Genomic DNA, 18903 nt, shown 5'->3' with positions numbered 1-18903 from the left:
AAACTGCATATCCATGAATTGTAATCGGATAAAATAATCCTATGTCCAGAAAGGAGTGATCAAGAAAGAGAGGGTGGGGGGGGGGGGGTCAGAGGGAGATGAAAAAGAGCAATAGGAATTGGGTAAATTATTCATCGGTTTGCTTTCCCCTCGATTGTTTTTACTTCCGTACGTCTGTACCATTAGCCACCAATTGGAATGTGAAAAGCTAGTTACCTACTAACCGAAATAGAAGGTGAACAGAAACACATTTATATTCAAATGTATTTAGCCGATATAGCTTTCACGCTCCATGATGGCGCTAAACGTTCAAATGGTTGAGTTTTACATTTACGATTGTGGAAAGAATATGTAATCACTGACAAAATCAGCACTCTTTGTGATACTCGTTGGGCGTGTTTTTTATTATCTGATCACGAGTTATTTATCGAATGTAAAGGAGCAAATATTTTAATCCGTTTTAATGCTATTAAGTGCACATTGCAATGAAATTGTTCGTTGTGGATACCGGTTTCGTTGCCACAAACCTTTTAATCGATTACTTTTTAATTGTTAAACCAAGAAGCCACCAATTTTTCAACACAGAGTTAGGATAGTCAAACCTTAACCACTGGTAGATGGATCCAAGAAGGTTTCTAATATTTATTTTCCTATACAAATACAAATTCTATTGGCCTATAGCATGCAAATTTATTCTCCTGTGGTGTTTTGTAGGCAAATATATTCTATTGTCTACTGCTACTAGAAGTATGCTGAGATTTGTTCCACATCATGAACCTAATTCTTAAAATATGTAGACCTATAAATGTAGCTTTTCCTTAGATTTGAAAAAGTCATTTAAGATCAGTTTAGCTTCTCGCTGAACAAGTAAATTTTACATAAAAATTTCTTAACTGTGAACCCAATTTTATTTTAATAGTAAATAACAAATTAAATAAGCAATAAGGATGGAAAGTTATCACTAATGGCTGAACACTCAATATATTGAATTGGAAATGCGTTGCGAACAGAAGACATATTGTCGAATAAATTATTAAATTATAAATTACTATAAGTTATAGTATTAACGGTAAAATGGGGTATAGTCGTTGTTTTAAGTTTCTTCGAAGGAAATAAATATAAACTCTTCGAATCTTATTAGAATGATCAAAATTATATCAATAAGATTTGAACTGAATGGAAGACACAAATGATTATTAAATAAGTTTATAATAGTGTTTATGAGTTCCAGTTAACGTTACTCGATGTACAAATATATTAGAGGAAAACTTTTTTATTTCACCTAGGACTAACATTTATGGCACTTATCAGAAAATGTTCAATGTTTAAAAAATATGTTCTGTCAATGTATTATTACCAATCGGGCTGAAAGTATATCCAACGTGAAACCTATGAGGAGAATTTGGTATCTCAGTTACTAAATATAATATTAGAAACTATTGAATTTGATTAACGTGTTTTAACACCAGACCCCCTAACATTGTTGCTTTCAGCAACTAGTGACTCGCATTGTTCGAGTAAACTTTATCATGGAATTAATTGAGTGCGTGTGAGTTTTCAACACCTTTGTCTCCATTACTGAAGCACAAATCTGATCATCACCATAATCTTCTAACTATATTACCACCATCCCATTTCGCTTTGCATCGTTCAGTGCATGTGCCAATAGATTCTAGTGAGGTTTGGTGGTTATCTTCTCACTCTTCCACCAGCTTCTCGTTAGTGCTCGCAGCGAATTCCACTACACAGTCTTATGAGATTGTCTGGATATACGAAATTATCTTGACAGTTCCTAATGCTTTATCTATTCCTCAGCTTATAGCTTTATCAACGCTGTCAGTAGGTCGGTGGATTTTACGGAGTTGATGAATGTATGAATAAAGGGCTGAACTATGTTAACTGTTTTTTTTTAAATTTATCTTAGTTTCCTTATTTGTCTTACCCATTAGTACACGTTATTAGTTATGGAAGCGATTGCTATTGCGTATTGGCTCAAAAGTTGAGATGAAAAGAAGGGTCCTCGCTTAAAATTTTCATTTCGCTCTACCACGAGTTATTTTCAAACAATTTTGTGTTAATACAGCTTCTTAGGAACGAAAATTTAAACCGAAACCATCGATAGTATGCAAAGAAATATCGTAGGTATCCTGACTAATGATTTCAATAAGGAATCATCCACTTTAATTTAGTGATGGTGTCATTTTCTGCGTGTAGTAGGTCGGAAATTAGTGCATGAATAGTTTCCGTCAATTTGGTTGACTGTTTTCACCACACTAACAGTAGCATTTTAATTAATAACGGAGATGCTAAATTTCTTGCCGGTAAACAAGGAAAAACCATTTTCATCAAACCGAAACGTTTCTTCCAACCGATTATCCCCAGATAGTGAAAACTGAAACCACATCCAACAAAAAGGGGTTATGTTCTTCAGAACGCGAGGTATATCATCACCTGCTGCGGGGTGAATGCGTGGATGTATGAAGTTGAATAATGTGATAACGATGAAATACGAAGCAGCGTTGGCTAGGCTAACGTAAGGGAATATCGTAGTGACACTGGTCGACCAACCGCACATATTCCTGTTGTTTTCCGTTCGATTTAAGCGTCTTATATTTTACCTTTTAGGCTCAGAGAGATAACGACGAAATTGCTTGGAAAATTGCTGGTGGGATAAAACGATTTCTTTTACACGCTTGGCACAACAAACGATGTGATAACCTGTTCAATGTTAAAGATTTACGTTCCGCTGCTAACGGTTTGTCTCAGTAAAAAAGATGATGGACTGAACAATGGGTTCTTTCGATACAGAATGAGAAGCGAAACAACAGCAACATCAAACACAGAAAGATTTCTTAGAAAATTTTTGCATGGTGATTTTCTCCCAGTATTGCGTAAAATAATGTTTTTTAGCTTTTTAACCTATCTGGGTCATGGCCTTAATATCAATGTAAGGTTCACCAAACTTAACTACCGTGAAAAATGACGTTAGATTATATTTGCATTTTGGCATAGTTTGAGGAAAGCATGCTCTCTATTTTCCATGTACGCAAGTGGAGTGGTTTTTGTAAGTGTTTCAACTCTGTCGTTTGAATGAACATGAGTGAAACATTCACGACCAAATGGGAACGCATCAGACAATGTACTGGGTGACATATTTACCACGTAAAAGTGCATCCATCGAGAGTCATCTTAAAATAAGTATGGGGAAATTCTGTTCCTCAGTCATCGTATAGCATAGCTTTGATGCATCACCTAAATGGAAAGAGTAATCTTATTCTAGTTAGAGTTTCGTTTCTGCTGATGTGTTGTTAAAGTTATAGGAATTATAACTATTACTGACTAACTGAAAATGTGCATACTGTGAAAAATTACGAATAAGCAATTAGGATGTCATAGTAATAATAATAAATGAAACCAGATAGCGATACATATGGTGGTTGACATGTGGATGATCCAATCGGTGCATCTTCTTTAACTGAATCAAACGCAAAAATTTGACATTTTCATTCATTTTAGGAAGTTCACAGTCCCGTATATATCAAGAACACCGATTTTATACCATTCGCGAGAATCATAATATTTTCAACACAAAAATGAACAGCTTATAAGAATCATGGTTTTGTCAGTTGAAATTCATTGATAGCGAAACGTATTATCTTTGTCACATTGTTTGTTGGTTCCAGAAGCCTATTTTAACCTCTATGACCTTTATACGGCAATTGCACAAAATTGTGTCATGTTTCAAATTCTCTATATATAAGGTTCAATCCTGTATGAAGAGACAATTTCTACAAAACTTGCCCTAATTGACCTATTTCTTCACTCGTTGAGTAATATTTACCGTGGAAAGCCGAAATCAATTCATTTTTTAAGATGCCTAACAAAAATAGAATATTTTCACTGTACCCCATACGACATCGTTTCACAGTTACCCAATGAGCCTATTTGTGAATATAGGGAAATTGCACAGAACCATTACGAGCTTGCATAAAACTTTGTCTGTGACAAATGTTGGGCATACAATTTATTATGAATAGCAATAGACTAAATATTTATTTGATGGACTGTAACTAAAAAAAAGGTTTTTATTGCAACTTTACACTTTTCCAAACAAACAAATATCAGTAGAAAGAGATAGAATTATAAGAAGTTGTCCAAAATATAGCAACACATGTAAAGAATAAAAAGTCATGATATGTGAAGGAATAAAATGATTCTGTTCATGCATTAGGACTTTATTGTCTATATTGTCACTGCTGCGATTTTTTTTTGTAAATAAATTGTTTGCTTGGTGAAATTATTAAGTTTACGCCATAAATTGAAAATTTGATGACAACGTGAAAAAAAAAAAAATTTCTGGGGTAGTGGTGAGTTGTTAAATACGACATACGACACTATATGATATGAATATCTGTTGCAAACTTACTGGAAATTTTAGTCATTAGCAACAAAAAAAACCATAAAATGCAATAATGTATCCGCTACAATACATACACAAATCTGCCAACGAGTTCTCCACGAAAAAAATCCGTGTTAAAATATAATTCCCAAAACCTTTGCTAGTAATGCGAACTTGTTAGTGAAGCGAAAACGGTGAAATATGCCATAATTCAAACAATTAATTATCATCCTGCGTCGAGTTTTTTCTACCTACATTTGCTTGCTATTCACGGCCAATTACAACGTTTTGTTTTCCTGCATAACGAAGTTATACATGATCCTCTTTCATTTTGCGTGTAATCCAAGTGAGCTAAATTATCACGTGTACTGATTTGGAAATGAATCCCAATGTGTGTCACGCGTGTCGGGTAGAAATATACTCGGGACCACGGCTCACAAAAAGGAGGCTTGCTATTCCGCGAATTGACAGTTTTCAGTGACGTCAGAGAAATCGTTGAGATAAACAAACGGATTTCTCGAAAGTTGTTAATTGACTATATTTGAGCTCTCACGGTGGAAAAAATAGTGTGCAATGGATTTTTGACGTAAATTACGCCATAATTACACCAGACACAGTGGATAATCAGTGCATCTATGTGATTATTAGCGTAAATCGGGAATTTGGATGCATGCCATAGAAAACATATCCCACTGTAATTTTCTGATCATAGCAAAGGTTTTGGACATCCGCATAGCTTCCTTGTGATTCACCAGGTGCCGATCATTCGTTAGCAGCAAACAATATATAAATTTCATGTAATTGTTTTCGCCGACGATTTCTATGATGCGCTCTCGTCAAATGTTTACACTCTAACGAGCTAGCCTAGTATATGTAAGCCGTGCTCGGGACAATCAGGCTCATCTTTCTTATTGATTATTAGGGAGTGTGATTTTTTTACTGCGAAAATAAAGCTGTCATTGACAAATATGGTTATAAATTTTGTTTTATAAAATATTCTTTTCCAAACATCAAGCAAAACTGATCGAAACAAGCGACACAGTAATAAACTACAACAAAAAAACATCTCCAACCTGCAAGAAAATTATGTTTAACTATCTGTTTCCTTTTGGAGCACGTTATCTCCAGTATACCTCCTGCCACTTTATTGCCACGACATTTTTGTTTCTTTCTGTAATCATCATGCTAACGCTTCCACTGTAAACTAGAAGCGTTAGCAATGTGCCACTTGACCTTAATCTCAAAAAGTCAAGCACCGATCTGCAAGTTTTCGTCGAATCCCTCAACCCACTGGGAATAGAAAGATACAGTTCTTCAGTTTGTCGTCATTATCGTTATCACCACATCAGCAGGGTTCAGGAATTCAGCTTCAACACATCGTTTCTCGTTAGCTTGTCATCACCTCCCCCGCAAACGAGAACACGACATCCGGTTTCTTTTAGACTGTTTGTGAGTAGTACGGGGTTACTGTCAATGCTGTGAAAAGTTTTCCATCAGAAAAAGTAGTCGTAGGAAACGATTTATCAGCAACGAGATTGAGATACAAACGACGAGATGGAAGAAAGGAGTTAATTGGAGACAGCAAGAAATCAAGATCCTTTTGTGACTGTCTGCGATAAAAGTGCCTTTTTGTGGTAGTGGAGCGAGTACAAATAAGCTTCGTAGCCTCACATCATCTATTGCTATATATATTTTTTTTGGTAGTTGTATATTCTTGATAGTTAATTGTTTGAGATGAAAATCTTTTCCTTAATGGAATTTGTAAAAAATATGATATCAAATATAACACCGATATACAAAGAAAATCAATTTTATTTGAGGGAAAACTCTGAGTATGTTATTCAAGATGTCGAAAATTACACTATCAATTTCCTCTTAAATTTGATTTTCGTGATAGCAACGCCACACTGTTTCTCCAACTAGTCGGTAAAGTGGGTTGTGGCAAAAAAAAATCTAATTATTGATCAGAGAATGAGAGTATGTACTGCAAATCGAAGAATCGTCTCCGTTTGATTTTTTACTTACTTTTTTACTGCATTCGGATCGTCCTCTCGTTTCTAAATCAAGAAGTGGACCAGTATTTCGGTTTCGGTTTCCCAATCCTCGATGTTCACTTCGTCTTAATTTTCTGCCTCTTTCGTAGGACGACGCAGAAACACTCTTTTGCCCAAACAAACACCATAATGTAGCCAGATTCTTTATACCTTTGGCACTGGTTTGTAAACAAGTGTATGAGGCTGCTTTAATATTTATGGCATGTTTTTGTTATGCTTTCGTTAGTTTTGCAACATAGAAAGCAAGTGATGATGGTGGTTTAAAAATAGCTTCAAATCACGTCTGATACCTGCTAGATGTTGGCGGGTAAACTAAATGTAGTTGAAGGAAAGGGACTCTTGTATCTTAGACCGAATATTCCAATACATATATGTAATGTAGCATCAGACTGAGTAGGTAGGCAAGGAGAAATGTTTTAACTATGTGATTTCATGCTTTACGATACCAGAATCCGAAGGCATGGTGTCGAACATAGAATCAAAGGCTTATTCATGGCTGGGTGATGTAAACCAGTAAAACTAAGAATCAATACCTTTTACCGTTTAATTGTCGTTTCTACCATCCAATGATGTACAACAGAAAATTCAGGACATCTCTCTTCTTTCTGCATCGCCTATCTGGCCGCAATATAACACAAACTAGTTGATTCATTATCATGCTTCTCGGCTTCATCATCTCTTCTCAACAAGTTGCCATCGTGCCATGCAATCTATCGTTGTCAACTTTTGAAACCATACTGTACCCTCATTCCAGTGGAAACAGGCGTAGTGAGGTTATGTGGTGTGCTACTCTCCTCCTTTCGATGCTTTCATTGGCACGATAAATAAAAGTTAGAACTTTTCCCACAAGGTATGTGTATGTAAAGGGAAGTGTGCAAATATTAAGATATCATATTTTTTCTTGTATTATATTACAAATCCTGTTGAATCATTTTAAACTATTTACAAGGAAGACATTTAACCGTGGCAGTTTTAGAATTTGAGATAGGATATTTTAATTATTTCACTCCACCCAGGAGTATGATGTAGCCGGTTACTAAATAGACTATGCACCATGTTTCACAGTTGTTTTATTCTGTGCGATTTCGCCGTTTGGCAGTTTTCTATTCACACACTCCGATCAATACGCGCGATGCTATTTCATACGTTGCATCCAGCTATTTGATTATTCCGGGCTTAGGCATGGTATTGACTGCGAAAGTGTCAGCAAACTGGAAAATGTTTGCAAAATGTTGTGTTTATTCATTTCCGCGGCACGTTAGATACACAAGATGGATGACTTTATCCGCTCAGATGAAACATATCACACAATTTTAGTTAGCTTTATCAATACCCGTAATATAGGGTTGGTTATCATTAAAGGCTGTTTGTCGAATCCTATGTAATACTAGTTCATAAGGGCAAAGAAACCTTCGTGTTTTAACATCTCTACCCAACCGTGGATAAGCGTGGACAATTTATGCACCATTACCCCCACCCGTAGATGTACACGTGGACATTAACGATTTTTTGTCGGGTAACTTCATAAAATGGGTTTCTAATTCCAGAAAAAAAATGATTATTCAAATGTATCCGACAGCTTTGCGGTTGGATGTGGCCTAATGAAAATCTTTCGAACTTTGTTTGCAGAGCTTTGTTTCAAATATCTTTTCTATGACTAAAATACCTTCCTACGAGATTTAATTTACCAGAACGAACCGATTATGCGAGCGATACTAATTTTCATCAATATTTCAGTCGCAATAAGCAGTGAATAATTAATTAACCTGTCATTAGTCACGTAGGTTCTTATTCTATTTTAATATTAAAGAACATATATTAACGTATTGAGTCGTCAAATAATGGAATTGAAAAAAATGTATTAAGTCATAGCAACTAAGGTTATGAGGAGCCAACAAATGTGAGGTTCTTGTCACAAATTGAAAGATGAAAAGAGGAAACTCGATTTGAATTTGTTTTTTAGAAAAACGCGAGTACCTTGCATTTCTTAAACCCGTGATTTAATATACTATCTATTCGAAATAAAGAAAATATATTAATACCGGAAATAATATACGGATTTTTCGTTAGAAACATATTTTCCGAATACTACGTTCAATAACGTTCAATCTTGTCGATCGTTGCCTTCAGCCTTCATCTGTGAAAATTAACTATACTTACTTTTCTTGTTGGGATTACGAAATATTTTGTCCTTAAAATCACCCATGAACTAGTTTGTCAATATGTTTGGATTGCTTGTGGCTTTGGCATATGCACATATTGCACTGCCTCATTCTGATAATGATGAAAATTTTCCTCGTTTCATTATTTTTCATTCAATATCATGTTATGTGCAGAAATTTACAGGAAGAAAGTCATTATGCTTGAAAATGGGAAAATCACTCACCGTTCCAGCTATGATTATTTTCTTCTCACATGTTAGGGAAAGCCCACTTTATAGTAATGAGTTTACACCGAGCGACTTCCTGATTACAATATAATTTTACCCGATCGAACCGATGTCCTGACAGTTCCTCTACATATTGTGAAGCAAGAGAAATCGGTTGGTAGAATTTACCGGTGATATGAAGATAACTTTTAAAGTGGCATTTACTGTGTTAATGAGGAAATGATACAGGAGCAATCCGTTTACTCCGACTAGCGAATGAATCGTAAATAGGAAATTATGTGATCAAAACATGATGCTTCGCTTCTAATCAATGTCGGTAATTCGATTTTTCTCTTTCTCATTTTCAACTCCCTCAAGGTATTCAGATCTGATTCGTGTACTGTAGCTCGTAACTGTGGATGCGATGAGCTTCCGTAGGTGACGGCAGCGTATATTATTTAAAACAACTGTCAGTCGTATCGATTGGCGTACGATACGCCACATTTAGATCGACAAATGAAGCTCTTTTTCATACGTGGTGAATCACGTTTACTGTGTATTGTCATCATTGATCGTCAGCGGCTATAGCGAGTGTGGCAGGACTACAGATCGTCATACATTGCCGCCACAATGGATGCAGATGGTTATGACAGCGGAGACTACAATGCGACCGATTACGTTAATCGTACAACACCCATCTATTCGATTAACCCAGATTTCATCACACAGTGGTAAGTTCTTGCGCTACTTTCACGCGACACATATTTGTTATTGTAATTGTATTTTATTAATCAAACCAGGCACGTAGCCAGAGGGGGGGGGCTAGGGGGCTAAAGCCCCCCCCGAAACTTTTCAAAAATAAATTTAAGAAGCAACATGTTTTTCGGTAACTCGTAAAAAAATTGTATCTTGTTTGGTTTCAACAAATTAATGGGAGAATGGTGAGGAAGATTGCTATTTCGAGCCACCGAAGACATCGGTCACGATATCTACTCAGTATGCCGAGTCTGATAACACACTTCCTTTCATATTGTGTGACTCGTCGGAAGAACAAAAGAAACTGTTACTTTAATTCTTGCTGGGGTGATCCGTCGGATGATTGAATCGTAGAAGCAAGAAGTGGTGCTCCAGCCAAACGTGGAGGCTATTGACTTCTGGAATTTTTGCATAACTGAATTTCATGATGGGAAATATTTGCTGAATGTGAAAATAGAGGTTATGCTTACGAACATCGCCTTTAACGAGTTCTACCTTGTCAGGCATTCAGTACTTATGTTATTCAACAAATTAGCCTAGGCGAAACCAGTCATTTTGCAACTTGTAACACGTGGTTGATTCTCATATATATGGATGATGAGAAAATCAATGTTCGGCTACAAGATCTGATACCTCTTACTTGAACCGCGGGCGAACGACCAGGAGATTAAAGCCCCAATAAACAAACTTAACTTCTTTGAACCGTGGCCATTAAAAGATTCCTGTCACATTTGGAAAAAATGTAATTTATTATAAAGGACACATCTAGGAATTAGACGGGTAGGGTCAGCTAGGATTTCGTCCTAGCTGACCCTGCACGCACAAAACGCAATGCGATAATATCATCATACACGTTACATCTTTGCACATCCATAGTCTCCAATACGATTACCTGAAAAACAAACAATTGCAAAATTTGTGGCTGCTGTTCATATAGTATTGACGGCAAAAACTGCGTCTAGTATCTCAAAATTAACAGTCAGCATCATCATTGAGGAAGTCGACACTGGTGGCCCGTAAGGGGACAAAACAAACATGAAATCAGATATTCGCGAACTGCCATGTCCATGGCAGTTACCACGATAATAATACGGAAGTGTACAAGATAGATATGAACGACCACCAAGACGCGGTTGGTTATGAAAAATATTTCTCAATCAGTAAACAGGTCAATCGCACGAGATCTGTTGGACAACCATTAGCGTTTTATCATTTTCATTGTTTACATCGTGGAAATATATTAAAGACTCAAGGCTTCATTTAGCTAATGCATTGAACCGACTCAAGTAAACGAATTGTATAATAAAAAATTAGAAGTTTCATAGAAAACTGAGTACAAAAACTGTCCCAAAATTAACATTTATCGCTAGTAATGGTATCTAACAAAACTCATTTTATGCTAGATATTGGCCTGAATAAAGAAAGTTAGTTAAATCATACGCAAATTGAATTTCTGTAATAGATTAGAGCAATGTGCGCTTAATATAAACGTCAAGCATCTTCCAAACTGTTTTCTTACATTCTTTAGCTAAAAATAATTGACACGTATTTTTTGGTTTGGCTAAATATTATATTTTTTTCAAGTTATTCGCTTTTGAACTTTTGAAGTCTATAACATTGAACATTTTTCAATCACTGATAACTCGGAAACGACTCGATATATGGAAAAAAATATTAAATAAAAAAGTTGCGTTTTCAAATAAGCTTACCAAAAAAAATCACAATTTTTTTGTTATATAACTTATGAAATTTGCAATTACTTGAAACAAATTGAATTTTTTTAAGGCTGGACCAAATTTTTTATTTATTATTTTCTTTAAGTATTAAAATCGTGTTAAAAAGATTGTGTAAAAATTTGGCAGTGGAATTCTTTGCGAGATATTACAATTATAAACATAAAACATGGCAATTTTACACTAAACGCCCAGCGAAAGGCCTGTTATAATTGAAATGTCTCGTAACACTTCGAGTTCCATTCTGAATTTTTCACATAATCTTCTTAATATAGTTATGTAATCAAAATAATTTTGATTTCGGGGGACTTTAGAAAATATTTGCTTTTAACATGAGAATACCCCCAAAAAAGTCTTAAATTTGCAGAATGCGAGTCATTCCACGATTTACAACTATAATTTTAGTTCCCTTCAATTTTTTTGCACTCTTTAGCTGAAAATTATAGACACGATTTTTTTACTTTGGCTGAATTTGACTTTTTTTTCAAGTTATGAGTTTTTGAACTTTATAAAGTACTAGCTAATACCCATCGCACGTTGATGCGACTTTCAACGAAATAGGAGGAAACCATAATTTGTTCCGAAGCGCCTTCTTGTAGGCAGATAATCCCCACCAATAGCACACAAACACGCTCCATAACAAATTCCTACCATGCATAAATTTTTACGGCAATTGGTTAAGCCGTTTGGGAGTCCATAAATCACATACATACAAATATCGACTTTTAATAATATAGTGATTTTTTAAAGTTTTATAAATTTAATAGAATTGGACATTTTTCATTCCCTCATAACTGAGAAACTATTAGATTTCTGGAAAAAAGCATTAAATAATAAAAGCTGCGTTTTCGGAAGATCTCGGCGGATTTTTTTTGTAATATTTGTTTTTGTTAAATAATTTATGTATTATACAAATATTAGTAACAAATTTTTTTCAGGGTGGAGCCAAAAAAATCTTTTTAGCTTTTTCAAATAATTTATAATTATATCGAGAAGATTGTGTACAAATTTCAGAAAGAAATTCGAAGTATTTTACGAGATATTTCAATTACAATAGGCCTATCACTAGGCGTTTGGTGTAAAATTGCCTTGTTTTAAGTTTATAATTGTAATATCTCGCAAAGTATTTTGATATCCACTCCCAAATTTTTGCACAATTATTTTAACATGATTTTTAAAATTTAAAGAAAATAATAAGTAAAAAATTGGTCCAACTTTAAAAAATTCAATTTGTTTCAAACAATTGCAAATTTCATAAGTTATATAACAAAAAGAAATTGCTATTTTTTCAGTAAGCTCATTGAGTACACAACTTTTTTATTTAATATTTTTTCCATATAAGTTATAAGTGATTGAAAAATGTTCAATGTTATAAACTTCAAAAGTTCAAAAACTAATAACTTGAAAAAAAAATCATATTCAGCCAAAATAAAAAATACGTGTCAATTACTTTTACTAATGAATGCAAGAAAAAAAATTGGAAGGAATTCAAATTTTGATTGTAAATCAGACGTGGAATGACCCATATATTTTGATCCTATTGATCACCAAAGATCCTCCTTCCTAACTGGGGTATGCCAAAAAATTATGTTAGCATGATGCATTAGAACTGGTAATAGTTACAGGACGCCAGATCAAGAAAATAGAAATTGAACCATCTACAATTCGTTTGCTAAATCAGAAGATTTTGTGCAAATTTCGACATTCTCTTCGATCGAACATTTTATGGATATTTTTCTACTCATTTCGATTTAGCGTCATCTACACCTTTTAAACGTGTAGCTTAGAACACCTTGCGTTTTCCAGCACCGTCAAGGATTGTCATATTCGGTTAGCGCATAAATACTGAGAACTCTAGAATATCCATTGTTGCAACGAGAGTAAATTGTAACTTGTAAATAAAAATAAATAATAAAAATCAAATTAAACATCAATAATTCGTTGATGTACTATAGCCTTTCTTGTGACAAAGAACATGGATTGTCTTAGATTTGGCTTTGTTTTCATTAAGAACTTTTCAAAATTTCGTTTAGTTTCTAGTGACAATATGAAGTAATTAGAACTAAAAGCTTTATGCAGGGGCGGGTAAAGCGTAGTTGGTAAATTGATTACCTTTTACGCAGCTCATCACGGTTCGTTCATCAATCCCGCACATGTAGGGTTAGAAATTTTTCTAAAGAAATTTTCTAACCCAAAAAGAGACGAATAACCATAAGGTTAAAACCTGTATAATCGAAATAAAAAAGCTTTATACAATAATTTTTAAGCCCCTCCCGAAATAAACTCCTGGCTACGGGCCTGAATCAAACGATTACCTGCCAGTTTTAAACTATACATCAGGGGAAGGAAAATTACTTAAAATTTGGAGTGTTTACAGAGGAGAAGGATAGTGTAATAAAAATAGTCGTAAAACAGACTGTGAAAAATCGATTTATCCAAAATAGCACGTAAAAATGCTTTGGCAAAGATTTTGTTTCAATCGATAGAAAGAAAAAAATGCTTCCACAAATGCACTAATCCTATAACAGTTCCGTTAACATGCTTTTCTACGAAATCGTGCTGGATAAAGATGATGAAGCGTACAAGATAAAAAAATGGCGAAGAGATATTTTCCAAGTTTTCACGGTTGGTTTCTGGGTGATGGTTAACCTTTAAAGGCGCAAACCATTTTTTTTGCGAATTTTCTGAAAATTGACTCACAGCTTTAATACGTAACAATTTTGAGGTGGTTTTCGTAATGTTGTTTTAAAACAACATTGCGCATTAAGGGTTAAATATTGTAGAAGTTACGCATTGGCAATATTTTCAGTTGTTTAGATAGTACTGAAGTATGTATTAAAGTGATTAGGTTCTATTTGTTACGAACCGGAAAAAGCTCGAAATTGATTCTTTTTCTAAATACGACCATGCATGAACACAATAACATGATCATGAAATAACCCAAGTTCGATTGGATGATAATGATTTTCAATTGAAAGATACTGTATTTATAATGATGAATGATGACTGAATATTTTCAGCGCACCTGATACAATTTTCCGTGCAGGTGGACCTACCTAGAAAATACAGGCATAAATAGACGAAAATACATAAATAGATAGACACTAAGCTTTAAGAACAAATAAGGAAATTAGTGAGTCTTGTCAGTAGAAACCATATAGTAACGATTAAAGTTTTTATGATAGTTTAATAACTACTCATAAAATTTAGATTTCACTTATAGCGTGCTATAAAACTTCACGCGTTACTTGGGAATATCGATAAAATTTTGTTTGTATTCCTTGCCAACGTCTTAGGAAGATATATGGTTCTACTCGTCCACATGACAAATGGCATGTAAGCCAACAAATCATACATCGATTTTACCAGATAAGGATTAGAAATTCTTCGTGTTTGTTAAATGTGCCTAAGAATTGAACTCAACCACATGCGTTTGCGGATATGTGCTGTAGTTGTGTGACATAGAGCCTCTCAGCTGTTTAATTGACAAATATATAGGTTGTAACGACATCACCAAAATGTTAAGCATTACAAGTATTCTAGGTTACGTTTATACATGGTCTATTGTAGATTTTTAACTATGTATACTGTATTCGAAAACCATTGTCTGACTTATTGAGCACGTGAAGCAAACAGGGATAATAATAGAACTTTTGAAAAGTTGATTTTTATCCGCCTAAAAAAATATTTACCGACATTGTGTGGCTTGTTCTTCGTTCAGCTTACGATAGAGTCTATATTTATGAATGGAAAATTTCCCTTTCTTACCGCATGAAATACTCTGCCATCGGCGCGATTCGCTGTTGCATGGACTGGCATTTGTAAAGAAAATTCACATGACACACTGATTCAGGCACGGCTCCACTCATCATGCAATGCTTCTGTGGCAGAGTGTTGGAAAATATCCCGAAGCTGTGACGACCCATTGCTGCCTGGTTCAGGAGTAGCTTTAGTTGCTAGTGGCTGGATTCTACTGCTTTCCAATATAACACTGCTGATGCTGCTGCCTATTCATGCGACAGTTATCGATTTTAATTGGCCCTAAGGCAGCTGAAATATTTCAGCGCATATCATGCTCACCCTTATCCTGAAAACCAGTGCAGTTTCAACCGCCTTGAGTATTCTGGTGAAATGCTGTGGCAACAATATTGCTTAGGGGAAGAAGCAGGATTTTCGCTTCACGCGACACATATAATCCTGCTTGTTGGATCGGCCTTCTGTCTCTAAATATCTGTGTCAGTTTACGTGTACTCCCTTAAGGCTAAAATGTGTGTACTATTCTTATTCTCCGAGGCATCGTTTTTTGACAAAACGTCCTTTTACACTTGGACATTTCATCGAGAGCTTCGTAGTTTAGGTAGCATAGGCTCGAAAATCAAGTGGTATTGCATTGAAGTTACGAATAGATATAGCACTATTATTTAGAATGAAAGCCTATCAAACGAATCTACTGCTAGGGTGGTGTCATTATAAGTTTTAAAATGATTGAATCCAACAATTGCATTAGGCTGCTGCTAGCAACCAAAGTATTTCATTCTCTTACCGGATTACGACCGGATGAACGGAAGATAGTGAAAGCTGTGCTAGCTGTTGCGTTGGATTGATGGTTCCTGCCTTGATTTACGGGTTTAATTTTAATTCAATATACTAGGCGTCAAGCGCAGTTATTCATTTTAGTTCGCTCGTTCGTTTTGTTCGTCGTTCAGTGCAGTGGTTCAATCGTTCAACCCCTCGCAGGACGAAAGGTCAGTAAAATCGAGTGCTGCGGTAGCCATGCGATTCAATCAAAGCTTGTAATTATCTAGACCCTGTTGCATTGTACGTATTAGCCAATGCACGAATGCGGATTTCAAGGACCTACTCCTATCGGGTGGCTATTAAAATTCAGAACAGGTGCATCCGATGAAGATTTTTTTTAATTACTATATTTGAAGGATCGGAAAGGTGATCTTACACCAATTTAAAGTGTAACATATAGTGCTATTATTTAACCTTTTTAATGGCAAACCAAAATCGTGACGTTGAAAAACACTACTTCTGAAGACATTTGAGATTTCCTTTCTCCCATTTACTTATGAGATACTTAAAAACCCGAACGCTTTCGATCATTTCTATTTCTAGTTACAATGTTCGAGAATTGAATATCATCGGGTGTCTGACACATCTCGCCACAGAACGTAATTATGATGCCTTCTATTTTGTAGCAGGGTTTTGACGGGAAACCATCCGTAATTGGTTTTAATGATTTATGTATGTATTTGATTTTGATGCACATTCATCAGTGTCTGCATTGCGCTGTGACAATGATTTAAGCGGATTGCGCACTGACTTCATCATGTTTCACATGAGTTGCTTAGGAAATTTTAAGTAGGAATTTTAGCGCTCCGACCCATATTAAAAGCTCAAAAGCATGAGTGCTACCGTTGCCGGCCTCCCCCAACTCCATCGTTCAAGGGGAAATATAAAGGATAGGGCAGACAGGAAGCGTTGATGCTTCATCTGCTTAACGGAAGAACGACGATTCAACATACTCCTTCATAGGTGTCGCGGAGTGGAATATTTAGAAGGATTAAGGACTGTAAAGCATAGTTTATCTAGTTTTTTAGTTAGTCTCGATGTACAGTGTACATTGTATACGGTCACTCGAAAAAGAAAATATTTTGTTTCAGTTTTAAGTTCTCTGGGCAGCCGGCTACCGAGAGAAGCTTAAGTTTTTTAAACTAAGGCAATTTGAACTCTAAACAACCGGCCGTGGAAGTATTGCCTAGCAAAGTTAATCTTATCTTTGTAATTAAATATTTAGACAGATTTCGTTATTGCAACTCTACGATATATTTATATATTCATTGGGATGGAAACCACCGAATACGTAATATGGGCAAATAGTTATTGTAAAGTGAAATATTATAAATCAAAAAAAGAATTTCCTTTGTTTCATATCGGAATTTACTGTCTATTTAATGGCCAGACTTAAATCTAGCTACCCAGTGTGAGAGACAGATGAGAAATTGGTTTGCGAAATATTGCCACTAATAGGACGCATTTGGAGCTTGCCATAAGAGAGTTGCCTATACTTTCGTTACCTGATGCACAATGGTAGTTCTTAAATTACTACGCTTCGGTAGCAGAATCGGTAACACCAGATTTGTACGAAATAATGGCCAAAATATTTATATTTTGGAGCTATAAACATTATTTGCACCGCGCCATTGCTACGCTAGGCTACGATTAGCAAAACGTTTTTCCATCCTCTTACAATGTAGAGGTAATTCGAATCTCCCTACGGGGCAATTCAGACCGCTAATTTGTTTTCAATTTTTTACAATGGAATTGTGTTTACCTATAAAATCTTTATTAGAGAAACTCCTTAAGAAGCAAAAAAAATGCCTTCCAAAAACTCAATCGATTGGCGCATTATGCATTTTCTTTGCTGTGGTTTTAGTTTTAAAATAAAAATGTTGCATGTTTGGCAACACTTTAACCTAACACTATCAATATAATCAACCAATATTCTCAATATGTGAGAGATTGCTACAGAATAGAAACATTAATTGTTTTCTCTGAATTCTTTTTACCATGTTACAAGATATTCAATCTCAAACTTTAAAAATCGTTTGTCTCGAAATGTGCTAAAGAGCGCTTGTGATAAGATAGCACAACAGTGACGATATAGCATCTGAGCCTCGGTTTCAGCAGTTGAGTTTTGGAATGATTGTACAGTCTTGCTTGTATGAGAAAGATTCCCGCATGGGCACATGCACTAATTGCACTACGCTTCCAAACATGATTTTTCTCTTGTGGCTTTCCAAACCCCTACTATGATCGCAACCAAAACCATGTCAGAGGGATATGTTCGCCTTTGTTTGTGTTCATCCACTGCCACTTGTTTGATGCTGTGCCAAGCCTCCCTTGGCCTTCCATGATCTATGTTCAGGCAATGTTCCCGTCCTGTTTCAACCAACACGCTATGTATGTGATGAATAATAAATTTTTCCCACGCTCGGGTTGCGTTCGTATAAATCAATACAACCGCTATCCTTTCCAATCCCGCAGTCAAGCTGCCCACTGTAAGCGTAGCTACCACGAAATGCATTACCTGTGTCGGTAGAAAATTTGCATTTCAAAGCAATTTGTCCGACGAGATCATGTTTGCATTGCTGTAGTCGTTGCTGATGATAAGCCTCTGCCTCCATATTTGCGGCCTGCTTGGTTCGAATGTAAGGACCTACATGATGCTATGCGTATGGCAGCTCATCGGTTACTGTGGGAATCGTTCATCAGGTGGGTCGAGCCTATCAAAGTTCTATTTTTGAAACAAAGTTATACAGAAGGGTGTTCAGAATTTGTGCTTCTAAATTTACCGTGGTAGTTTTGGCGAATATTTACATCGTGAATTATATTTTAGAATATATTTGAAATTTTTGGATTAAAATGATTCGGTGTATTGTGTCTACTCATTTTGGATAACGTGAATAGGATATAACTGATAAAAGGATATACTGTTTTTGATTGTGACTGATATTTTATTCCACCATATAACATCAGAAGATCTAGGAATGACAAACTTTCTTGAAATTTCTTCCCATTTTTAAG

General features: G+C 35.4%; 1 protein-coding gene across 3 annotated transcripts in view; it reads left to right on the top strand.

Annotated features, from left to right (window-relative positions):
• LOC131676529 (dopamine receptor 2) overlaps positions 1-18903 on the top strand; it is a 66049-nt gene that overhangs the window by 28209 nt on the left and 18937 nt on the right. For all 3 annotated transcript variants that reach the window (XM_058955610.1, XM_058955608.1, XM_058955609.1), the window contains exon 2: positions 9200-9552. In XM_058955610.1, coding sequence (XP_058811593.1) covers positions 9452-9552 — 101 coding nt within the window. In that variant the 5' untranslated portion in view covers positions 9200-9451. The remainder of the gene's footprint in view (positions 1-9199; positions 9553-18903) is intronic.

The sequence above is a fragment of the Topomyia yanbarensis genome, chromosome 1 (assembly GCF_030247195.1).
Source record: "Topomyia yanbarensis strain Yona2022 chromosome 1, ASM3024719v1, whole genome shotgun sequence".
NCBI lineage: Eukaryota > Metazoa > Arthropoda > Insecta > Diptera > Culicidae > Topomyia > Topomyia yanbarensis.
The sequence above is the reverse complement of the archived record's forward strand: the minus strand, read 5'-3'. Positions and strand labels throughout refer to the sequence as shown.